The sequence below is a fragment of the Xiphophorus couchianus genome, chromosome 11 (genome assembly GCF_001444195.1).
Source record: "Xiphophorus couchianus chromosome 11, X_couchianus-1.0, whole genome shotgun sequence".
Taxonomy (NCBI): Eukaryota; Metazoa; Chordata; class Actinopteri; order Cyprinodontiformes; family Poeciliidae; genus Xiphophorus; species Xiphophorus couchianus.
The window spans coordinates 22,191,783-22,218,387 of NC_040238.1; the positions used below are offsets into that span (position 1 = coordinate 22,191,783).

A 26,605-nucleotide genomic window follows, 5' to 3' on the forward strand; every position below is an offset into this window, starting at 1 on the left:
ATGGATTCCGACTTTCAACCAACTAAACCCCACAGTAAGCCAGGCATTCCATTGGACTCGTTGTGTAAAGGCAGAATTATGAGCATTATTTAGATGAGCATCTTCTGCATTAAGTAGACTTACAGTCCAAATTAAAGAAACAGCCTCCCTCCAAGTTTTGACACTTGATTAATAATGAACACATCCTGGAACATGGCAATCTTTTAGGAGTGTACAAGGAACCGACAGCGACACACGGATCTCGCAGCTACTGCCAAGACCTTGTAATTGTGCTGAGTGTAGCAGGTGATGTATGCATGCAGCGCTTCTGCATAAACCTTGATTATTGAGCCGTGCCATCTTTTATAATGTGCCGAGCCAGACTGTGAAGCTGACATCCATCTCCGTCTACTGTATCTCAAGGTAACGCACACACACCTCCTCTATCCTGGCATGATAGCCTACTTCAAAGGATATCTGCAGATGTTATGTGAATAATATTGGCCTCTCTTTCCACCTGCTTGGCACAATTTTTAATAGCAATGAACAGTTACAAGGATGAAGATACAAATGGGTGGAGTCCAAGGATGTAAGACAACAGCTTGCTATTTTTACCCGCTGATATGATTACTTAACCAGTGAAAATACAGCAATCATTCATATGATCAGTTTCGTGTGCCTGGAATAATTTTGGTGCTATAATTTCACTGACTTGCCAATTTGGGAAAATGTCCCGCAGAATAGGAAAGATTTTAATTTATTTAGCAACCACTAAAGCTGAACTTTTCCTCCCACCTAACACGCTTTACAGAAATTCAGCACCTATCGGTTTTTGGATGAGATGTTGCTGTTTCAGTCCCGCTTCGGGTGCTGTGATGTTGACTGACTATTTCTGTCAGCAAGCTAAATAACTTAAAAGATGCCTTCTTGTCTGCTCTGGACTTACACAGGCTTGGCTGCGGGAAACACACAGCGGCAGATCCAGCTGGAAGGTCAAGGACAAACTTTGATTTGAAAGAAGACTTGAAAAAAGTGAGTCAGAAAATCTCCCAGAGGCAACCTAAATACAGTATATGCTGCATGCCGAATTACTGCATGACTTTAAGTGTGGCTTACTAACTTCGTTACAACTGCGGCTTTTCTATAACTAATATCAAAACCCTGGGAAAAAAAAAATCCCCAGAGCACATGGGGATTTGGTGAACGTACTGGTATGCCTGTTTCATGTTTTGACTTTGTTACACCCCTACCCTGGAAATTCAAATTAAATAAAAAATATTATTATTATTATTACATTCTCTCGGTTTCTTGAGACTTGTGGATCAGCTTTTAACATTAAACTAGTACCAGCTTTAAATGTATTATGTACAAATGCTGTATTCAGTTTCCAACAACGGAGAGTAAACTTTAACTAGAGCATCCTTCGTGCTTAAAGCTGCGTCATGTAACTTTTATAAAAAATGTTAAAACTTATATATTAGTTGAAATTGTCACTATGTCGTGACAGTATGGTATGAAACAGATAATCTGTGAAAAAAATCAAGCTCTTCTGCCTTGTCCCAGTGCTAGCTAGAACAAACCAATCATAGCCAGAGCGATAGTTTTAGAGATGTCAATCATGCCTGTGTACGCGGCACTCATTAAGACATGCTTAATTAGTAAACCATGACTTTTTAATGTGTAAATAAGAGTTTCATAAATATTAAATTTCTACTGGTCACTTCAACATGGGAAAGATAAGAGAATATACCAAAAGAGTTGACCTTTGTAAGCCAGAAAAAAGACTGCAACTTTCCCAGCTATAGAGTCACTAAATACAAATAAAGAATGTTATATCCAGTTTTTGAAATTTGCACTTAGTGTGGAACATAATTTCCAATGTAGAAAATATGTAGTGCTGTTTGGCTGCTTATCTAGCTGAAGCACAGGAAATGCATGGCGTCATTTAAAATACCAGTACATTTTAAGGAAAAAGTATGGCAGTCTTTGCCGAAAAATTGAAAATGTATCAACATTAATTTTTCAGAAGGATCACCTGAGAAAAATCTGCATTTTTCCAGAGACATCTCAGTTCAGTGATCCTAAATATTGTAGAAAACCTCTTTAGCTTCGGTGAGCTAAAGAGAAGAAAGCAAAGGGGAGAATCCAGGAATCTGAATGATTGATTTAATTATGGTAAGAGGAATACATTCACCTCCCTATATGCTACAAACTGATGAAATATAAATAAAACTAGGAGTAGTCTTTAAAAAACGATTGTTTGCATGATGTGCAATTATTTCCCCATTGAATTCAAACCAGGTTTTTCAGTGTGAGATTATACTACTGCAGTATTATTTTAAACTTCATCGTTAAGGAGCAAATAAATGCAGGGAGCACTCAATATTACAGAAAAATACTGCAGCAAAACCAGCTGAAATTCAGTTTAGATATGAATAACAGATATTTGAATGTCTTAGATTGTTCCGTTCTGTTATTTTCTTTTAAATTAAAATTCACCTGCACTGGATGGGCTTGAAAAAAATACTAATTGCAGTCTTTATATAAGCCTTTTATTGGTATGAGCTGGCTTTTAAACCATTTATAACTGTCTGAAATGTTCTCGTTAGGAAGAAACATGAAGTGTTTTCCTTATCACTTGTGCAATTTCTTGACAAATAAACAAAGAGAGAATTTTTTATTTATTTTTTTCCCCCCGCTGTTAAATATCCGCAAATCATTTTTAGGATGCATGAGGAATGTTTCGGGGATGCCTTGATGTAATTACTGTCTGCCGGGGAAAGTTGCCAGTTGAGTCTTTGTGTTCACCCATCCTAAACAAAACAAAATTAAAAGCATACAATGTTTAAATGCAAGGCTCTGGCACAAAATAATGAAAGAGCTCTGGGGTTGTTGGATTCACTTTTTTTTTTTAATGGGAAACAAAGTGAGACAGCAACAAGGGAGCAGCTCAAACACTAACAACCCATAAGACCTGAGCAGCTCAGTGCTGCACTGCGTTACATTTAGCGTTTTCTGTTATCCAGCACATGACTGGTGACTGGCACTAAGCCCATTGTTGCACTGACAATTTGCATTGTTATCTATTTCTTTCTCTGGTTGTCTAGAGAATACTTGTTGCCAAGATCTTGTCAAAATTACACTGTATTTGACTCACAAATGCATCTACATATTTGAGTCTTCAATCAACTCCTCAGCTTTACACGCAGATTTATACAGTGTTTGTACCTCTTAGCTTTTCATTTTTTTGTCACGTTACAAAAACAAACTTCAACGTGTTTTATTGAGATGTCTTGCAATAAGCGAGTGGAATGAAAACGGTGGTGGATTATTATTATCTTCGTGCGTCGGCCAAAATATTCAGTTTTGACATAATTTGACCGGAGGGGAACACCTTCTTGCATGTTTGCTGTGTCATACATGCCTTTAAACAGGATCTTCTATGACTTTGCTACAACAATGGCTTTCATCAGACCACTTTTTCATATGAGGTAGATCTGTCTAGTTCATGACCAACAGCTGTGGTCTCAGGAGACTACCTATTACTTCTCAGGTGATTTAAAAGAAGACAGAAACTTATTGGCAGTTGTGTCGTACTGTCTCCATTTTCAAATGATGAACTGAGAAATGTTGGATTTTAGACAGTGGACACTGAAATCCAACTTTTGGGGCATCAGAGTAAAGAGGGCTGATGTGAATAGAACACTAATATGTTGTTTTTATTCGCCATCTATGATTATATCTACCCTTATTAACCAGCTGTTCCTTGTCTTTCAGTTAGCCAAAACACAAAAAATATCTGTAAGTTTACTCATTTAAATCCCACACACACAAATTAAAATTTGTGCTTGTACAATGTGAAAGGGTTCACAGTGTATTGGTACTCTTGCAAGGCATTACACAGGAATAAAATCCACTGAAGCAAGACTTTTCTGTCCTATTTATCTCCACACAGTCCTTTTTTTTTCTCTCTCCCATTTGCCTGCCGTTGTTTGTCATTCCCCCTCTTGCCAATGTCTGCCCCTCACTGCATCTCACCTAACCCTATCACCTGTCTGCCGGCCCGGTCCTCATCATCAATTAGTCCGAGCTTTTGTAGAGGGCAGCTCACTGCCAGGCTTTGCTGCTTTTCTGCGGGCCAGTCCTCTTGTTATATATTTGTCTGTGACAGTACCTGCCCAGCATCTCTTTGGCTGACGTACCTGTTATCTATGTGTCAGCATCTCTCCTGACTACCACTTTTTTTTTTTTTTTTTTTTTGCCAGGTGGCCTGTCTGTAGCCCCTGTCTTTGCTGTATTCCTGATGATCATGTTTTTTTGTTGTTGTTTTTTTTTTTAAGGTTTGTAAGACTGGAATTATTCCAACACATTTTAACCCAAGCTTCTAGTGACAGTTACCTGCGAGCCTAAAGTGTGATTTGGACGTTACTAAAGGAGCAAGAGGAACCTGGTATTTATGGAAGCTCGTGGGAGGAAAGCAAGATGATGTAAGAGACGCCAAAAGGCAAACACGTCTCCTGTGTACATTATTTTAAACCTTCATGTTATGTGCTTTCTTCAGTAGTAGATTCCAAGTAAAAAAAAAAAAAAGTGACTCAGATCTATGAAGGGCTTTCTCCTTGAAATCTACTCATGCCATCTTTGGGACTATGTTTGATCTAGCCGTGCCCTGCAGGCTGGATCAAAGAAAAGCACATCTACTGCTCGTAACGCAGCATTCCAGAATCCATTTCAATGTCACAAACAAGCGATTGTGAGTCCATGGTATGTCTCTCCTGCCTCTTCTAATACGGTATTTTAAATGTGCAGTCATATATGAAATATGTCATGCTTCTTTATTTCATCTGCTAGAAGGAATATATGGCAGCAAAAAAGGGCAGAGCATTAAGCAGTGGTATGGGAGGTTGGAGATGGGTCTGCAGTTACCAACCTCAGCATTGTCTAAATAATAAGTAAATAATTAAAATACAATTAGCCATATAAATAATATATAATACAAACCTACATATTGACCCGTGGAACGGAGCGCACTTGGTAATCTAAAATGCATAGTGTGCACGTAAGCATTTGAGAACAATGTAAAGATGTGAAATGGCAGCAGTATTGGAGGCTAAAACAATGCAGAGCTATTTTTCAATCTAATGTAGTGCCAGTGCAATGCACTGAATCACTCTTTGCCACCAGTAAGCAAAACATACAACACAGACAGGGTAAATTACTCCAGCATTACCTCACTTTCATTCCAGCTTCCCCTTTTCTGGGTAATCAGCTCGGACAAATATGTGCAGTGCAAAGAACTGTGAATGTACGAGTGTCTGCATGCATATGCATGTGCGGGCGTGTGTGTGTGTGTGTGTGTCTCATCTGAGGAAAAAATACCGGAAGGCAGAGTGGAAACAGAGATAGGGCGAATAAGTCGGCTGCCCTCTGTGCTTACCTGCGAATGTGGATGACATATCGTCAATGGCTTTCTGGGTTCCGCAGGTCTTGAGTGGAAGTTAGAGTGAATAATGTCACATTCTTGTAGAACAAGTGCAAATTTTGCCTCTGGCTTTGTCTGAAATACACCTCTGCTGACTTCAAACAGCTGTATTGAAGTAAATTGGGCTAATCCCAGCTCAAAGGGATGCCTAAAGTTCACAAAGTGTGGGCCCTGCTTAACAAAGAAGCAGGTTAATTAAGACTCACACTGACTCATTCTGCCCGATTCCTGGCTCAAAGAACCCACTGCACTGGCTTAAGGTAACCGCAAACAGGAATAGAAATGAACGAATAGCCCCAAGGAAGACCACACTTATTCATTGTGGATGAATAAAACATTTTCAATTGTGTGTCTGTTAGTGTGTGTGTATATGGAGAGACTTCATTGCACATTTTCACAGAGACGTGATTGCTGTGCAACGCACGAACTTTGGCGCTTCACACTTTTGTTCAAATGCAGAATTCTCATTAAGTGTGGTGTGAAATAAAAGGTGTCAGCTCTCGGACCCAAAAGGGCTAATTATCAGCTCTAATGGCTAGAGTCACCGGTTTCTTGAGCAACCATCATGCAATATCACACATTCAAAGGTGATGAGGGGTAAACAAGCACAATGCACATTTCTAAAACCTTTTTCCTTGTGCTAATATCGCTATGCACTATGATTTCTACATGTTATGAATTATGATGGTGCTTCATTTTTAAGCTACCATCACTGCTGGATGCAAGGGGACACTAAATACTGTCAGTTAAACAAAGAACTACAAACATTGTGCTAATAGTGATATTTGGTTTTAAGGACTTGGTGACTTTTAAACTTATTTAGATTTTTTAAGTGGTATGAAAATTTAATTTTATAGAAAGAGAAAGGGAGAGACAGAACAATATGCGCAATTGTATTACTATTTCAGGGAAATCTGTGCAGTAACATGATATATTAGCAGTATTTTTGCAAAAATTCAAAGTTTTAAGAACTTAAGTCAATGTGTCAAAACCAAACAAAAAAAACTGTTTAACAGAATTTGATCACTGCTCCACAATCCAGTATATATGTTGTGTCTTTCATGCTTAAAATGTTGATTTAAAAAAAGAAAAAAAAATTCTCTATTATTTTTTAAACAGAACAAATGTTTCAAGTATGAAACTCTTTTTGTGCAGAATTTTGTAGATTAATTTTAATAGGCAACATAAAATATACATTCTGATATTAGTAAATTGAGCGCAAATATGGGCTTTGTTGAACGCCTGCAGTTAGTTCTATGCAGACATACACCTTGTAGTTTACTAACGTTATTTCTGAAACAGCTTACTCCAGCATGTTTTCTCTTACATAAGGAGGTCTCTGAATGGCTTAGTAAAAAAATATTGGAGAGATTTTGATGCTGTAACTGTCTAAAAGCTTTGGCATACTTGATTCCAGTAATTAGCCCACATGACAACTCCGCTGACTGAAAAGTTACAAGTGATAGGTTGCTGTTGCTTGTTTATTGTAAACAATGTACAATAATGTGCCATAGCTACACATTAGCTATGTTCATCAGTTCAAAGGTTGTAAAGCACAACATTTTCATATGTTTTTGCTTTGGTGCAGCTTTAATTTTCATTTTAAGTAAAAGAGATTGCTCCAAATCATTCTCACAATTGGAAGCAGAGTTACATCAATTAACACAAGTTGTCAGTTGCAACTGCCTAAAGTAGCAGCTTGTAAGCGTGAAATTTTAAGCAACTACCTTTTACCCAGTGATAGGTAAACATTTAGTCATGAGTGATGATTTATTTATGCAAATAAAGCATGATCTGGATATAACGCAAGGTGATTTTTCAATCATGGTAATAAAGGGGTAAATAATACCTTCCAGAGTCAACTTTAATTAGATGCACAGAACACAAATTGCCATGTGTTATACATTTATCCGGCGCAGGATTTTTCCCAACATAATTATTCCTTTGAAATCCACATTTTCTGAGATGTGAATGTCTGCCCAGGCTCAATAACAAAATTGTGACACACACCTGAGAGCGGTTCAACTTGCCAAGACCGCAAGGAAAATTCCCAGTGTCCCGGCTTTAATTACAATATTACCCAAACAGGTGCAGGCAAATGTGAAAGCAACCGTAAGGGCCTCTGCTGAGATTTAGGAAAGCTACAGCATTATTTTAAATGAGACTAGTCTTTTTTTTCATGATTTTCTAAGCGATTGTGGGTTTTCAACTTTGATTCTTTTTACCAAAGCATGTGTAGTAGTTTAAATGCATATTTCTTAGTATTATTATAACTTTTCAATGGTTTGAAAAATGTCCCCCACATAGATATTTGTAGTAATACTTTTATTATGCTCCATTTGCAAAGAGGCTTTAGCTCGGTAGGCAGAAGATGAGCTGTCCATGGTCCTGAATTGCATTGGTTCCAGACATATACAGTGCATGAAAGCCATTGATTACAGCTATGGTAAAAAAAAAAAAAAAAAAAAAAAGGTCTAGTCTACTTTTATATTCCATTTCCTACTTTCATGAAGTTTGCTTATTTTTCTGATAATGTATTTATTGAAACAAATAATTCAAAGAAAATGTTTTACGCCATTTGTTTTACCATAAGGCTGTAGGTATACTGCACCCTGCAGTCTCATTTAGAGGGAAGTATGACTTTTGTACAACACTGTGCTATACTCCAGAAAATACATTTCAAGAAATCTTTGCTTAAGTGGGTTAATCTAAAGCAATTAGATGGTGGAAAATTTCTCCATGGAGTCTGATGAGATCAATGTTTCAACATTTATGGCAGTACTAATTCCTAGTGTTCGGAAAGAAAACAAAGGGTTGCTTTTGCACATATAGCTGGCACATGCTTTGATAGTACTGTGATCTAATTAGGACATCTAACACATCTGTTGGGGCTTTGGCACCCTCAGCAAGCCTTTCTTGGCTATAAAGTATTTAAATATTCAGCCTCGGGCTGTTCTCGGAGCCAGTATTCAAAGGGGAGATGCAGCTCTTAAAATTTAGGAAATCCTCTGGGGAAAATAAAAATAATAATAATAATAATAATACAAAAACAACAGTAATATATTTTGCTTTGTAAAAGGAAGACTGCATGTTTAAGTAAAAGTGGATTTTTTTTGGTATTCATATAAACTACCTGCAGCCTGTTGTTAATATAGTCACCACATATTAGTCAGAATGCATTATGGTATGCATGCTTTCACTTTAAAATATCTCATTATCGTGAAGGATGTACATTATTACTGTTATACCTGGGACCTCGTTCACACATTCTTAAGTAAACCATTATAAACAACTGATAAACAGTCATTACATCAGTTGCTTAATAAGGCAGAAACATTATATCAATAATTAGAAAGATATACCAGTCTGATGAAAAAAAATAGCTATACTTTCTTGCCAAATAGTGCAGGGATCTTACAGAAAAGTGTGGTCTATAACCAGAGTAATTTGATATTCTTTCAAATAAGCATGTTTATCAGTGGAGTTCTTTTTTTTTTGCTCCTTTTAAATGGTAGTCTAACTGTAATAGAATAAAACACTTAAACTAAAAGACTTTTAGGACAAATGTTGCGTTCATCGTGAAAAGAGTTTTGACATTTTCCATTCAAGGTAAGAAGTCTGTGTACATGTTTTGCCAAGCTAAATGTAGGTTTGGCTGTTATGCACATGTTTTCAAATCCCCCCACCTTCACCCTGTCATTTTAAACCTATAACAGACTAAAGGATAACACCTTAATGATCAGACCTGACAGATTATGAAGAGTTGTTTCTTGTCCCAGTTTTGCTCATACAGTACAGAACCTGCTGCAGGCCGTAAGTGCAGTTCTGACACATCATGCCCCGATTTGATGAAATTAAAATTTAACAATCTACATTTCTCCACCACAGTGTAAAAGACACATTGTTTTTTTTATGCCTGTTGTACCCACCGAAGGTGTCACAATGAGTTATAGGCTGATTTTGGATAGCTTTTTTTTTTTGCCCTTAACTGATTGAATCAATATTTAAACGCTGCATTTTGTATTTACGGAAATTATCGTTGTCAAATATTAAAACTTAGTTTGATCTAAAACATTTAAGTGTGTCAGAAATGCAAAGACAAAAAAATCTGACTGGGACTTTTTATGTCTCAGTGAGATTGCAATACATGTAATTACTCACGTAATGTAGCGTGATTACTCTACATTACTCATGTAGAGTAATTTAGAGCACTCTACGTGAGACGATAGTGTTATAAAATGGTAGATTTACTGCTATGATTTTTAGTTTTGCAGTGTTATCCACTAAATTAAGCAACGACCCCCATTTGCTTGCCCTATTTGAATTTTTCTTTTTCTGTGCGTGCCTTGGTTCCGAAACTGGAATAAATTCTCTATTGTTAAATCAAGAGTGTCAAAAATAAACACACCAAGATCATTGGTCAATAGTAGAAAGTAAGTTGAATTGTGCAAAAGTGTACTAGTACCTTTTACACTATCCATCATTTTTAATATACTCTGTTTGACATCTCACTTTTACCAACTTTAGAAAATGCTCAATATTCAATCATATGCTAATAAAGATACCATGCACAAAGGTACACACAAATGTCCATGTCACAACTTCTATAAACCTGGTATGTAAATACAAATACAACTATGAAACTGTACTCTGAGCTTTAGAGGAAGAATGAAAGGATTTTCAGCTTCAAATGGATTTAGAGCTAATAAAGTTAAATTCAAATCCTTTTGTGTTCATAATCTGCGAGCAAACAAGCAGTAATTTTTAGACATAATGTCAAGAAATGAACTGTGCCTCAAACCCAGATGCCTGATCACATTTCAAATGAAAAGCCATTGTTGAGAGCAGCACAGTTAATTAACGCAAGGGCACGACTCTACATCTGTCACATCACTTGGCAGCGATTTTAATTATATATTTTGGTCAATCTGTTCTTCCTGATGTGAGAGGGTACGCCATACACGAGACAACATCTGCTGAGGTATGTCACATGAGCTCCAGCATCTGCCTGTGTTTTCTTTTTTTATTTATTTTTGCGCTGACTGTCAATCACTTGAGCCATTCCTCATTTGTGTTTGTATTTATGAAGTTGAAAAACTTCATACGCAGCACTGTCAAGAGCTGAGAGCTTACAGCTACGCCGCAGCCACAATTAGCGCTGCTCCAACTAAGCAGCGAGCCGACACACACAAGCCATTGAGATTGGCACTACACACAAAAAAACCAGACACACCCTGTGGCTTGCAGTCATTTTGGTCCCTTATGCTGTCCGTCAAGCAGACAGTGGTGACTCTTCTCCAAACTGACTCCACCCACCAAAAGGCTTGTGATCACCTAAACTGTCAGCAAGCATCTGCTGGAACCACCACCCAGTCAACTGTGAGGCTGGCACTGAAGATGTCTCCACAGAAAACGTGTCACCTGCACATGTTCAGAACTCAGTGTCGCGTTTTCGCCTTCTATTTTTGCTAATTTTCTTTTTCTTGTTTTTCTCTTTTTTCATGTGGCAAACATTATCTCCAAAGCCTCAGAGAGTGTCAAACTGTTTTGTACCTGTGACACTGCGACGTGGGAAGCGTCTTGAAAGCTTGTGTCATCTTGTATTGGGTGGAAACAAATCAGTGTCAAACATTTTCAAATAATGGCCATCCTTTAAAAAAAAAACAAAAAAAAAACACTGTGGCAACATGAATACAACACTGTTAGATCTGGTTGTTGTGTGATTCTTAAATATATTGTTGGGTGTAGTTCAGAGATGCCAGTCATATTAGGTTGCTAATTACACTCTACTTGCAACTGTGGTTATTTATGCAAAAAAAGCCCTATGTTATGCGGTCTTTTGAACCAAGGCATCTTTGAAGAAATATGATTCTTTTTTGTCTTCTTTTATCACACTGCAGCAAAGGTCAGTGATTTATAAACTGGAAAAAAATGGATGAGTTTCAAAAGCTCCAGTATGGTGTGTTAAATGGAAAGGATCAAGACATCTGAACATTTTACTACATTATATACCCCATTATACCATTCGAGGATAATAGTTGCCTGCATAATCCCCATCATGCACTGCAAACTCACATGTACACACGTGTACTTGTCTGGTCCAACACACAACATTCACACAGTTGCAAATGACACAGAAACCTAAAGACACACTAGCTTTCCATCCCTAGACAGTACTTTTTTTTTACTGTTTGTAATCCCCTCTGAGTCTATTAATATTTTCTGTTACCATGGCAATTTGAATCTTGCCAAATGTTGTCGAGATAAGAGGAGATAAGAGCATAAGGAGCAGGGAGATAAGAGCAAGTGACCTGTAGAGATCCAGAGCACTGGAGGTCGGGTGCAGGAGCGGAATATGTAACAGAAAAAAATGGACCTCGTCTGCTCAACTCTACTGCCAGTCTGATGGAGAAACTAAATATGATAGGCCACTGCAGTCCTCTGGAGGTACAGTAAATGGACAAATAGTCTCCATTTCCACTTTTGAACCCTCAAGGGAAAGTTGCATGGGAGCAAGGCACGATGTCCCTGCAGCTGATATCAAAAGAAACATTTTGACCGGCATGGGCACCCTGAATGGATACGTAGCCATGGATGCAAAAAAACTGCAATGTACTGTGTATTCTTACAAAACCACTGCTAGCTTCTAAATCAAACTAAGCAACAGCAGCATGTCTGTTTGGTCAGACCAATGGACCAAGTTTCAATTCACTTTAATGAACCTCAGCCACTCATTATCCTATTGCCAGTTCACCACAATACTCGCTAGCATGCCTCAAGTCCTTTCGTTTGTCCATGTTGCTGCTTCTAACATATCAACCTCAAGACACAATGTCCAGCTGCTGCCTTCTATGTTACACTGATTAATGTGTACAATAGTTAAGAGAAAATCAATGCTGTTTACTTCATCTATCTGGGGGTCATAACATTATGACTAATCAGTGTTGAAGCATTATTCCTAAAACAAACCTCATTGCATTTATTCCACTGTCATGAGAAAGTTGGAACACATTTCATTTATCTATTCTAACTTGTGTTGTACATTAGCTCTCTCATCAAATTACAACACTGAGACCTCAACTGAGTAATATTGAGAAAAACTGGAGGAAATGACGAGAACAAATCAGAAGGATTTTTTTTTCTTTTACTATTTATAGCCCAGAATGATAGTAATAAAATATGTGCCATTAACATCTGTTAATATGTTACTTTCCTTTAAGTAAATCATAATAATTGACAGGAGCTTACATCCATGCACAAATCATTCACTCCTCCAATGCCCCATCGTGTTCCAGCTGTCCTTACCTGTTTGTTGTTATACTTGGGTTGGCTGGTCTTGTAGCTGTAATCTGAGTACTGGTCTGAGCCGGTGGAGTTGTCATCTCCTCCCGTTCCAACGAAGGTGTTGGCTGCAGGGAGGTCTTGCACGGCCTGGTGCTTCTGAGAAGCTGAAGGAGATTGGGCTTGCAGTTGGATAGAAGGTAAGGGAGAGTTGGATCGGTAATGCCTACCGATGTCGGGGCTTCCCGGGGAATATGTTAAGGGCAGGTGTATGCGGGGACTGTCGTTTACTCCATCAAGATTAAACTTTAGACTCTTTTGCAGACTGACCTCCTCATCTTCCCCAAGTGGCTTTGGGGACTTCTGTGGCTTGCCTTTTCGCCCTCGTTTGCCTTTGGTGTTTTTTGGTGCTTGCTTGGGAGCATATAGGTCTTTTGTTTCTTTTTTACCCGCTTGATAGCCACTCTTTGTTTCTCTCTGGATGCGGTGGCGAATAAACACCACCACCAAGATCAACATAACAACTCCCGCCACACCGGCAAGGCTTCCAAACAAAATGTTACTGCGATGGGCAGCGAAACCACTGTCAGGATCACCGGCAATGTCCCTGTCTAGTGGAGTGTAAAGACTGTGTCCCACTAAGGCTTCCACTAAGCTGACATTTGAAATTGTTTCATTGACATAGATGTGAACCAGGGCAGTTGCATGACGTGGAGGCTTTCCCCTGTCACTCACCCGTACTACTAAACGATGCAGCCCCCCATGTTTGCGGGTCATCTCCTTTGCCAGAGTAATCTCTCCAGTAGTGGGGGAGATGCGGAACAATTGGTAAGGATTTCCTCCAGCAATATTGAAGACTAACTCTGCATTGGGTCCACTGTCCAGGTCTTCAGCCTCCACCACCTCAACATGGCTGTCTGGAGATGCGAGAGGTGATAAGCGCCTGAATGAAGAGTTGGAGGGTTTGGTGATGACAGGGTCATTGTCATTTTCATCGAGTACATTGATAGTGACACCAACATAGGAGGACTTGGGTGGTTCTCCCCCATCCACTGCCTTTAGACGGAAAGTATAGCTGCTTTCTTTTTCTCTGTCAAAAGAGATGCTTGAGAGAATTGTACCTGTTCCATTCTGAACTACAAACTTCCCTCCATCTGGTTCTACGGAGAGGTGAACTCGGGCATTCTCACCTTTGTCCATATCTTGAACTGTTACCATACCCACAGGACTTAGGGGAGGCATGTTTTCCAGTACTGAAAAGCTGTACCCACTAAGCATGAACTTTGGTTCATTGTCATTGCGGTCAAGAACTTTTACCACAACTGTTGCTGTTCCTTTATGGACAGGTGAACCTTTGTCTGCAGCTGTGACCCGAAACTCATACCGCTCTTTATGTTCACGATCCAGCGGGCTTCGAGCTCTTACTTCACCTGAGTTGGGGTCAATCTCAAACAAACCTTTGATGGCTGAATCTGCAACAATATCGTACAGGAGTTGGGCATTAGTGCCACTGTCAGCATCTGTAGCAGTGACATCCAAAATCCTCTCCCCAGGTTGGTTTTCTTCAGCAAAGTCAACTTCAAACAGTGTTGGGGAAAATATTGGAGAGTTGTCGTTCACATCAGTCACCTGAACTTTTAGGGAGTTTGTACTAGACAGTGCTGGGTTTCCAGAGTCCACTGCAACAATTTCTACTCTGTAGTCCCTGACTCTTTCAAAGTCAAGAGGTGTGGTTGTCTGAAGAAAATATTTTCTTTTGTTGTCAGTGGGAGAGTCACTGGCAGGACGAAGCTGAAAGGGCACATCTCCCGCTACCACGCATGTGACGACAGCGTTCTCTCCTTCATCTTTGTCAGATACTTGTACTAAAGCAACAGCTGTCCCCACTGGCATGTCCTCCGAAATATTGGCCACTCCGTCACTGTGAGTCACCAGACCAATTCCACGAATCTCCACAGCAGGAGCATTGTCATTTTGATCAGTCACTTCAATCGTTACAAATGTCTTAGAGCTCTTAGGTTGAGGACCCTTATCCCTTGCCACCACATAGAAAGACAAGCTGCTGATTTCCTCTCTGTCCAGTGGTCCCTTCACATAGATAATGCCAGTAGACCGATCAATTCGTAAGAGTCTTGGTACTGGGTCCACTGCTTGGTGAATGGTGTATTCAATTTCTCCATTAGGGCCCATGTCAGAGTCATTTGCTTTGACCTATAATCAAAACAGAAGAAAATGGTTAAAAGCCTGGACGACATGCATCAAATCGGGGTCAAATCTGAAAGGAAGCAAGTGATGGATTTAGTTTTTTTAACAACTAAAAATGTATGATTACAAAACTGAATGAATAGCTCAAGGTGTGCGTGAAAACTACAAAACACACCACATACATTTCTTTATGGCCTTTCTACTTTGATCTTGATTGTTGTGTCACTGCATCTATTTTGTGTCTTTATTGCTTTTTCCAGATTAATAGGAAAACATATGGTATCATATTAAAATAATTTCATTTATGACAGTCAGTAAACATTTCACAGCAATATGCTCAGAGAAAGCTGCACAGAACATCTTACGCCTACATCAAGACACTGTGTTACTGTTATTTCAGGATTTTTTTTTATAAGAAAACAGCACCACAGCAAGCAATGAGCAGCTTAATTACCTATGAAACCATACTGTGCTAAAGTTGTGTTGCGGAATGGTGGAATGAATAAAAGAGTTAAATGATGATGATATTAAAGGTTATATAAAAGACTATCAGAAAAAGAGTCACAATTAATTGCATCCCAAATTCCAAAAAAGTTGAAGAAATGCAAGGATTTGCAAAAAAAAACTCAGAAATCACACAATGGACATATTAAAATGTTCAAATATTTAAACTAAGATATACATTATTTGAGGGGGAAGAGGGCATTTTTGAAATTTGAAGTCAGTGACACATCTAAATACACAGATTTAGACTGTAAACCATCCCCTCTTCATTTCAACATCTCCCATTAAAAGTTGAAACTAGTTGCTAGAGATTTTAAAGGTGAATGACTTTCCTATTCTTTCCTTGTACCATAAGTGCCATAGCTAGAATCCCTGCAATGTCATATCACAACAAAATTTGTCGTTCAGCAGCATTTTGCTTTCTTTTCCTTTAGCAACCAATGCATCGCAGGAACCTTCATATGCGACTCTTGATATTGCTGGCTGTGTAAATGACTGTGTCTTCTAAGAAACATTGGACTCAAATCAATTGCTGTTGGAGTAACTGGTGCCTGCGCAGTGCCCAAAAATTAGACTAGCCAGATGAAACTGGCTGCAAAACAAATCTGAGAATATATTCTCCAAGATGAGTCAGACCTGTGATTACACCAAAGTATAGCTAAATAATTGAAATATTGTTTGTTTTATTTTGTTTTCAATGTTTTATTGTAATATGAAATGTTAACAGTTACTGTTCAAAATATAAATTGTTTCAAAAGCTGAGCCAATTACCAGATGCTATCAGTGCAAGCTGAAGACTGGTGAAGAGTAACTTTGCTCCTCTGTGAGCTTATTAGTGAGATTATTCTAATTGTTCTGTGTTTTGATTTCCTTTTCTTTTATTAGCACAAAAATGTATGCCTGCAAAGTCCGTAGAAAATGGTAAAGACGGCATTTGTTTTCTTAGCTGCTAATGTTAAAGGCCTGCTGTTACTAACGCTAAAAACCCAGCCATAGCTAACTGTGTTACAGCACTCTTCCTTTCACACTGCGATTGGCCATAGCATGCTGCCACCACTAACATTAGTATATTTTTTTGCGGTACATAAAGGTACACGCAAGATTTAGAGAATCATTTATTCAAAATGTTATTGATTTCTAATTTAGTAAATAATTATTTAATCATGATTTTAAAAAAACAAAACTATTAGAGCTGGTGGTTTGAACAGATACAAATCTTTCTTTGCTAGTTTTAAAGCTGATTTGGTCTAATTCCCAAATGCCTAAATTACTATCAGCTTTTATTTGAACGTAATAATAGCTAAATGTATAATATCTTGATCCATAAACCTATGAAAACAACTATAACTAAATTTAGCTGTTGTTCATTTGGTATCTTGCTTCAGTCTATGTACTAGTGTTAAAATTAATATAAAGCAGAAATGTATGGGCAACTTTATTATAACTTTAAGAAACAAAATATTTTCTATAAATTTATGCTTTAAATAACAACTATTTGATCACAGCATTTACTTTTGATCAACAAGTTTGTATGAAATTAATTAAGTTATATAAAAATCTTATACTGACCCATTGCTACATACCACTTGCTTTTACAGCCTTATGTTGCCTCCCCTTTCCTTTGAAATTGCAGAATTTGCAAGTTTAAACACTTAACATGTTCAACATTTTCCATTGTGGTTAAAATGTGTATTCTATGACATAAGAAAATTACTGCCTTCTATTTTTATTCACATATTATACAATGTCCCTTTTTTGGAATGGAGAATGAAAATTCTATTGAGAGAGAATCTGACAAATAAATTTTTAGCTATTTATATTTTCTTGTCATGTCAAATCATAACATTACACAAATATAAATATTCTAAGGCAATCTCACCTGTAACACTGAGTGCCCGACTGGACTGTTTTCTAAAACTTCTGCATCATATGAAGTCTTTTCAAACTTAGGGGCGTTATCGTTGGCGTCGGTAACAACCACTCTGAGCAGAGCACTGCTGTAGCGCTGAGGGTTCCCTCCATCCACCGCCTTTATTGTGAGGTCATAAGAATCCTTTAACTCGCGGTCCAAATTGCCGAGGACGATGAGCTGTGGGAGTTTCCCTCCCCTGTCCTCCGCCACTTGTAAACCAAATAGAGTTGCTGCATCTGGGCCCGCAGTCAGCGCATAGTCAGCCACTCCATTCCTCTCAGAGTCCCTGTCAGTGGCTAGAGGTATGGAGAATAATGCCCCCATGATTGTGTTCTCAGGTACCGAGATGGCGAGCACAGAAGAGGGAAATTGCGGGGTGTTGTCATTGATGTCCTGTACTTCAATACGTCCTTCAATAAGTCGTGGGCTCTGGTTTTGTATCAGATCTGTTACCGATACTTCAAATTCCAAGTAGCACGGCTTGCCCTTGGCCAGGGACCGGCAGTCCCGGAGGGTCTCTCTGTCTATTGGAATCTCTGTAGTGAAAATGTCTCCTGTCTTCCCATCAACTCGGAGATAAGGGGCGCCCACCTCAAGCTTGTAGAGGTGACCTGAGTCTGGCAGCCCCTGGTCCGCTGCCAGACTGCCTATGAGCGTGTTGGGGGGCTGCTCCTCCTGGACTCGGTAGAGGATACTGCCATCGACGGAGCCACCGTGCAGCACCACGACCCAAAACAGTACTACTCGTAAATTCAGTTCCATTAGGTTATCAGAAGATCTGCCTGTAAAAAGGAAGAGAAGAGAATTTGGGTCATGATGATGAGGATTTCTCTTAGAAAGCCCACTTCAGCATTCTCCTCTAGCCAGTTCCCAAATGGAGCAAGTTTCACAGGAAATAATTACATATTTTATCTTAAAGTGAAATCATAGGGCACACATCAGCAGCTCTCCAGAATTTAATATTTAGTCAGCAGGGAAGGGGAGAAAATCATTACATTGTGATCTGGTTGCTGTACGCTTGTAAAGTTATGTATTTTTTTGTTAATACTTTGTAGAAACCTATGCAGACCTAGAGGCGATGGGAAAAAAAAGAAAGAAAGAGTTACTTTTTTTTCTGAAAAATGCAATAATAACCATATCCCACAATGGCTTTGTTTCTTTCCCAAAGCTTCAAGAGCTTCAATAAATATCTTGACTTTATGAATTCCATGCAGAAATTAATGTCAGAACATGAAATTAAATCTCGCAAGAACACACATAAAACAAACTGGAAAGCCAGTGTGGATTGTTTCAGCTGAATAATCAAATAAAAATATAATACAAAATCTCACAACCAGAGAGACTCATTATTTCTGTATTATACCATTAGACATTGAGTGTGGGAGCTGTGTGAGCTATGTGTGTGTTTGAGTTTGTGTGTTATGGGTAATTGAAACAGGAGCAAATCATTGAGGTTAAGCATCATGGTCTGGTGCTTTGGAAAACTTAATGGTGGAAACATTTTTTAACCGCTTTGCATGTGCAGTGCATCAGGGGAGTGTACCACCAACAATCGTCACGTGTTGTTCAGGTTGACGCCTTCAGTGCCTGCTGTGAGTAATACAGTGGGTTCATGTTAGTGATGCACTGTTTGAATATACAGATCAATACTCGCTCTTACAGCTGAGGGATTAGTCAGGCTAGACCAATCCATAGTCAATACTGTTGCTTCGCCAGTATCTTAACAAAATCATTTAATTTCCTTGTTTTTACTTGAGCTGATAAAATAAAGGAAAATTAAAGGCTGCATAGCCCATTAAAGGCTCCAGGCTATCATATTTTTGCAAGAAAATCTAAAGGCTTAAAAGGGTAAAACATGAATACATTACAATTAACCTTTTAATTGTTTTCTGAGCAGATAAGTGATTTTAAAGCAATGTTTTTGAAAGCAAAAAGAGCCTCTTAATGCAAAGATTTATTGCAGTAAACAGATTGTATTATTTCTTGACAAGAAAAAAATACTTTTTTACAACAATTTGTCAAGTAGATTTGTGATGGCTTATTTGTGATACATAGAGAGAATTTAGTGAGCACTTTTGCTACCAGGAACATCTGTGCTGAAAATGTGGTTTTTGTTTTTGGATATGAATGACCATGATTTTGCAGTCTTGCAAGTAGCAAATGTCTTAAGAAAAGACACACAATAAAGAAGCAAGAAAGTGTGTAGGTACGGTCAATGTTTTGTCGGAGATATAGTTTGTGCTGGCCAGTATGAAACTCCAGAGGTACATGATTTTAGTGTGGTGTGATGCACATTTTATTCTTTTTTTTGTCGTTTTCTTTTAAAGAAAGTGCATGTCTGGATATTGTTTTCCAATTTTTGACAGTATTTCATTATCTTTGGGTAAGCAATGAATTTCTATGAGAAATGAATTCATCAAAATCATAATGTTGAGATTTTCCATTGATGAGTGTTGCTGCTAACATCAACCACATCTCTGCCATGCTCACAATCTGCCCACTTTCAGGCCTATATTCATAACAGTGAGGAGCCAACTGTAATGGATACAGACCATTAACTGGTTGTAGTGAGACTTGACAATGGAGAAGCAGCTACAGTTCCTACAGCGCTTCCTAGGTCTTTCTCTGGCTCGTCTCCTGATAGGACAAACCTGGAACACCTCACCAGCGAGGCATCCAGGGGGCATTCTAACTAGATGTCTGAACCACCTTAACTGGTTCCTCTCAATGTGGAGAAGCAGTGGCTGTGCTCTGAGTCCCTCCCATATGGCCAAGATTCACATCCTATCTACTGCATAAGGGAGAGATCAGACACCCTAAAAGGCCCTGAATTATTTAAATTCCTCCACATGGGCAGGACTTCTTCTCTGGCCCAAAGATACTTCTCTACCCTTTTCTGGCTCGTGACTATGGCCTCGGATTTGGATACACTGATTCGCATCCTGGTCGCTTCACACCCGGCTGCGAACTGCTATAGCAAAAGGTGGAAATCATGATCTGATGAAGCTAGTAGGACCAAATCATCATTAAAAGCAGAAACGGATGCCCTCAACACCTTGGCTGTGTCAAAAAATTCTGTCCATAAAGGTTATAAATAGATCAGTGACCAAGAGGAACCTTGGTGGACTTTCAATGGCAATGAGCCAAACCTATTGCTGGCAATGCAAACCAAGCTCTGGAACCCAACAGCCCTTACCAAGGGGCCTGGTACCCCATACTCCAAGAGCTCTCACCACAAAACTATTGGAGTATGGGGTACTCCAACACAGGACTCCTGTGTTTCCCCTCAGGACTCATGAGTGAAAACATTTACTGAATATGTGGAGAAAAGTTAGAGCTGTGTAATCAGTGCATGTCTTATGTTAACACAGTAGTTTTCAAACTACAACCAGTTTTAGATGCACTATTAGATGTCTTGTTTTTGCTTCTTTTTAAAATGCTTTTTACATATTTCCTAATTCCAGTCATGGATTTCAATTCAACTGTTGTGAGCTACGCCTTCTTTACATGATTAGAAAAACTGCAGTGTTAAATTCTTTTTAACACTGCAGTCATGCCTTCTTCCCCACTTTCCAATTTACATTAAGCCAAATGAGTTTCAAAGCAGTCGTGAGTTAGGTGATATTTTGTGGACTAATATGCAGGTACATGTGAAAAAACAGAATACTGTGACAAAGTTAAATGTTTTTCTATCTCACACTCTCTTTAGAAAATTAAACTCATATTTGATTCATAACACATACTGTTAGACATTTCAAGCATTAATTTCTTGTAATTTTAATGATCATGGCTCAAAGATAATGAAAATTGACTATTCGGTATCCTAGAAAATTAAAATATTGTGAAAACATTAAATACTGGAAACTCACAGGACTACATTTACATTACCTAATTAACTCAAAACACCTGCAAAGATTTCTGAAGTCTTTAAATGATCTCTCGGTCTGGGTCAGTAGGCTATGTAATCATGGGTAGGACTGCTGACATGACAGATATCCAGAAGACAATCATTGACACAGAGTAAGCCACAACAAGTCAATGTTAAAGAAGCTAGTTATTCACAGAGTGCTGTATCTAAGTTACCAGAGCAACGTCAACTTGCATTACGCCTCAACATTACCATGGACTAATCCCCTCCATGCTGCATGGATGCAGTAATTTATGTACATGGAAGCTCAACCAAGTATTGAGTGCTTTAAAATAATACTTCTTAAAACCTTGACATTTCTGTTTAAAATATCCTATGCTATTTTTATTGATCTTATGTAATATTCCCTGCGACAGACTGGCGACCTGTCCAGGGTGTACCCCGCCTCTCGCCCGGAATGTAGCTGGAGATAGGCACCAGCAACCCTCCCGACCCCATTAGGGACAAGGGTGTACAGAAAATGGATGGATGGATGGATGGATGTAATATTCCAATTTTCTGTGGTACTGAATTTGGGTTTTTATTGTCTGTATGCCATAATCATCAAAAATACATCAAATAAAGACTTGAAATATTTTTTTCTCATCACACATGTAATGAATCTCTGTAATGTATAGGTTTCACATACTGAAAAAAAACATAAAACTGATTATCATTATTCTTATCTGGGATGTACCTGTAAATATGTGTATACTGTACAACCACTTGAAGCAGACTAAGTAAAATTCATTTCTCCATTTACATGAAATGACAAGCTAGAGAAGAATAAAATGTTTATTATTAGACACCAAAGCCCAAATACAGAGAAATCCGATGAGAAATCCCATTTCCTTTTGAATACATTGAAATTGGAAGTGCTGGTATTGATGCACTAATTGCTCATGTATTGATGTGTAAGCTTTTACATTTGTGGGGGGAGACCTCTAGTCAATGTTGTGTGAATGGTGAGGGCTGTGAGGGGGTGGGTGTGTGTGTGTGTGTGTGTGTGTGTGTGTGTGTGTGTGTGTGTGTGTGTGTGTGTGTGTGTGTGTTCAAGACTGCATGAGGAACAGACAGGCAAAATAACAAACACAGCAAAGACACTGTGGAAAAACAGTTCCTGTAGTTTAGACTAACATTATTATTGACATTGTAACACTCGTGACACCATTTTAGAAATTGTCACAGTTGGTAGAGTGAAGTGTTGCTTATATCTGTATGTACCTCCCAACAAAATTAAAAGCAATAATTTCCAAAACCTATTTTGAAATAAAAGGCCTTATGTAAACAAAAAGATTTTAGAGCTGCTGTTTCTTTTGCACTGAATTAGACTTAGTCAAAATATACTTTTTGCCTTGCTTGTTTAGCTTTAGGAAGAATCTGCAAGAGATGTTTGATTGGGGGTTCTTCTGAGTTTTTCCAGGTTTGGACGTCAGAGGTTCTGCTTTTAATTTTAAAAACATCTTTGCATTTGAAGATGTATTTGCAGCTGAGATGGTGTTGCTCATGCTCATGCTACTGTCAGTGTCGACAACTTTACTTCAACAGAGTTTGCAAATGACGAATTGTTAGATTAGTATCTGAGCTTCTAAAACCGCGGGGTCGTCTGTGAGGTGAAAGTTCAGCAGCTTCCACCTCACAAAGTTAAATGCGGCGCTCGCATCCAAGTGAAATGTTATAATTCCCAAAGCTCCAGTATTTAACTTTTATTTTATTTTTATTTTTTTTACATACTTGTTGAATCTCTTATTATGTCTTGACAATATCGTACCAGACAGATAATCTGAGACAAATATCAAGCTCCTCTGCTTTCTCCAAATGCTCCCAGGGCTAACTAGAAACAACCAATCAGAGACATTCGGCAGGTCTTAGTTGCTCCTTTTTCCCTTGCCCTCTCTAATATCACTACAGTTTTTCCCTGTCAACAGATCCTGTTGTGAATGCTTGGGCTAGTTAGCACAGCCACCACTGATAAATGGTTTTGCTGTAACGCTAAGTTGTTTCTCCAGTATTAGCACATTTAGCAGTGAGTACATGAGGACGAGTGACAGCGTTAAGACCGTTCTCCTGGCTCTGATTGGTTATTTTTGGTCAAGAGTGATGCAATTCTTCAGATGGCAATAGTCACACAGGGAGGAGTCAGACAAGATCGCTCTTTTCACATTTTACCTCATATCATAATGTCATGACATGGTGATGGTTTTAACAAATATGTGAATAACATGTTCTTTATAAAAATTACACACTGCAGCTTTAAAATATCTCTTCCTCAGTTTCTATTTTTATTTAATATTGACTATTGAGGTTAGTTCTTTACAAAATGGCCATTTAGACATAAAACCCCTAATTGATTTCATTATGTTTTGTTTAGCTGGAACTGTCCCTCAGCTATTACAGCCACTTCTAACATGAGCAGGCATGCTTTGATAGTGACATGATTGTTATGGTTGATGACACTCATGACTTAATGCCTTCCAGTTGGCCTCATGCCTGTCTTCCAGATGGCTCTGTGCCTGGCAGCCCAGTGAATTGGTGTTTTCTTTTTCTTTGTTTACATTGACGCTAAAATTAATGTTGTTAGTGAAACATGCTACCACATAGCAAGAGTTTCTTACAGTAGAGTTTCACTGAAACTATGTCTGACATTTTATTTCAGGTTTTATACCTATGAACATTAGACCAAAAGCTTCAAAAGTATCACATTCTTTTTTTCCCCAAAGCACTCGGAGAGTAAAGAGAATTTCTATTGAGGCTGGTTTCTGCCGAATCGTGTCAGACTTCTAGACCTGCTATATGTCTCACAAAAGTTCGCTACATGAGCAAAAACAATTCAGAAGTTAGAAGTGCTGAATACGACCAGGAGTGGCGTTTCCTGCTTCTCAGCGCTTTTTCCCTTAGAAAAGCTTGGTTATCATCTGCCAGCCCAGATGGTGTGGAGACCCATAAGACTTACAAGCTGATTCGGGCCGATCACAAATCAGCATAAAATCAAAAAGAGGACCAAGAGGTTAGTTATTCCATGGACCGCAAATGTGTTTGTCTTTTTAGAACCCCGACAATTCCCCTTAAATCAAATGTTTCATAGTGAATTTCGAAGTAAAGGTCTTAGCTTCCACTTGAATAAAATGTATAATAATGGGCACAATGCCTGCCATGCAAGGCAAAATATTTAAAAATATTCAGGAGGAGTAAGACGGAGAAAGGAGAACATTTTAAGGCTTTCAAAACTCAACCTGAAAATGCCCAGAAGCAGTGGTAAGAAAAAAAAAAAAAACACTTTTTTGCCATCAGTGAACAGCCCATTGTGAGTTGAAAATTCTACCAAAACTTTTTTTGTTGCTGCACCACAGGGAAACCTTGATCTGAGTGATATTTGGAAAAAAAAAAAACAAAACTGAATGCAAATGCAGTAAAAGTGATGCATTTTCTGTTAACAGTGTGTTGTCTTTTTGGAAAGCTCTTATGGTTCCAGAAAGCCAGTATTAATTGTTTTTCCATCACTATTTACCATTCTGCTAATGCTGTTATTTCCTTTTTAATGCTGAAAATGCCAAGAAATGTACTTATCGAAACACCTCATTTAATGTGACAAGGAGATGGAGGAATATTTCAGGAAGTAGCACTTCTAATACAATCGAGCAATCTACAGTTTGAGCAGGGATATTAATTTAACTCTAGCTCTGAAGCAGCACTCAGCAAACAGCCACATGGTGTGATCAGCCAACAGTCCAGATGGTTTCAACATAGAGGGAAAACCGAAGGCATCCCACAACACTGTATGAAAGTAGGCCTTCAAAAACAGCATCAAACTCCATGATGGGATTGTTGCCTTCAGAGAGGAAAGAAGTATATAAGAAGGGACTTAAAGCTGACTATAACTGCTAAGATTCAAGAACGTCACCTGTTAAAATCCAGATTATTGAAACTATTGCAAGGCCACTCCATAGAGAAACATCTTTGTGACTCATTCTCAGCGTAGCTGCTGATAAACAAATATGCCTTCACAATTTTAAGATGAATGAAAAAATATATATTTTACTGTTTCTTACAAAACCATTGTGTGGTCATACATTCAAGCTTTAGGAGAGTGTAATGTAGAAGTGAGGCATGGGCCAGTTACTAATATCAAGGTTGAAGATGTTATCATTTTAAAACCTTGAAAAAGTACTGTTATGTTGTTTCAACATTTCAAAGAAATTCTAAAGGCATGTCAGAGAAAGTGCCGGAGTGATGAGACTGTGTTATGCCCGTGAATTGGGTGAAAGACATCCGCTAAATGCTTACAAGAAAGACAAAGATTGCTGCACGAAAATATTTTCAGTTGAAAAATCTCAGACAGTCGTGGTGGAGAAAGTAAAGGAGCGCCAGGCATTATGTGCTAAAATAAAAGTGGTTTAGAGTTAATTATGGCAAGCTATGGGCAGCTTGTCTGTTAAAGAAGCATCTGCATTCAGAAGCCGCTTAGTCTATATTTGTTTTTTAGTCTGGTAAGCTAAAACATAGATGACCGTACCATAACTAAAAAGGCATCCTTTAGGATTTAGAATGCCACATTTTTATTAAGCTTTTCCCTGTTTTGGTTGATTTTGATCTCTCTTTAGAAACTATAATATAAGAAGACGCAAAAATAATTGTTTTTAATAGCTTTCCAGCTGTGAGTGGTCACTAGTTAGTTTTAGTCGCAGAGTTTCAAACTACTTGTGAGAAAACAATGAGCACAGCATTTACAATTTAAAATGTAAATAAATATTTTCAATCATCATTTATTTTACATAGAGACAAACACCAAGTTCAGAAAATACTTAAATGCCTTAATCCACAGCAAATCCTCAATTCTCCAGCAGAGAAATAGCTTTGTGCAAAAACATTTGTGTGTGTGTGTGTGTGACTAAAGATTTCACTGGTTAAATAAAAAGGGAGAGAAGATTTTGAGAAAGTTGTAATGATTTAAAGAGAAACTGCACAAACAATGATGCACTTTTCTGTATCCCATTCTATTGTCTCTTCTGCTGAGCTCTTCCTTAGCTTGCAGATCTACCAGTTTCTGTCACTGCTTTTCAAAGACAGCATAATCAGCAACCACTCCTTTTCCATAAAGGCTCAGCCAGTACTGATGTTGCATTTTTTTTTGTCACTGTAAAGGAGGTGAAAGACTTACCCTGCCTCAGATGAAATCTACACACCGTACGCCACCCGGCTGACCCTAACTGTTCACAAGAACACGTCATACGATGTTCTGAGTCAACGTCCCTGCGCCACCTCTAAGTGTGTGGCTGTTCTCGGGAGAGCCTGCTTCTTTGCACAAATGAAGCTCAAGTTACCAAACTCCGCCATG

General features: G+C 38.4%; 1 protein-coding gene across 1 annotated transcript in view; it reads right to left on the bottom strand.

Moving 5' to 3' along the window:
* The window catches only part of pcdh1a (protocadherin 1a), a 125,215-nt gene that overhangs the window by 94,268 nt on the left and 4,342 nt on the right, over positions 1-26,605 (bottom strand). Inside the window, exons 2-3 of the mRNA XM_028032061.1 lie at positions 17,331-18,145; positions 12,767-14,953 (exon numbers count right to left, since the gene is read on the bottom strand). Of these exons, the coding sequence (XP_027887862.1) occupies positions 12,767-14,953; positions 17,331-18,125 (2,982 nt within the window). The 5' untranslated portion in view covers positions 18,126-18,145. The remainder of the gene's footprint in view (positions 1-12,766; positions 14,954-17,330; positions 18,146-26,605) is intronic.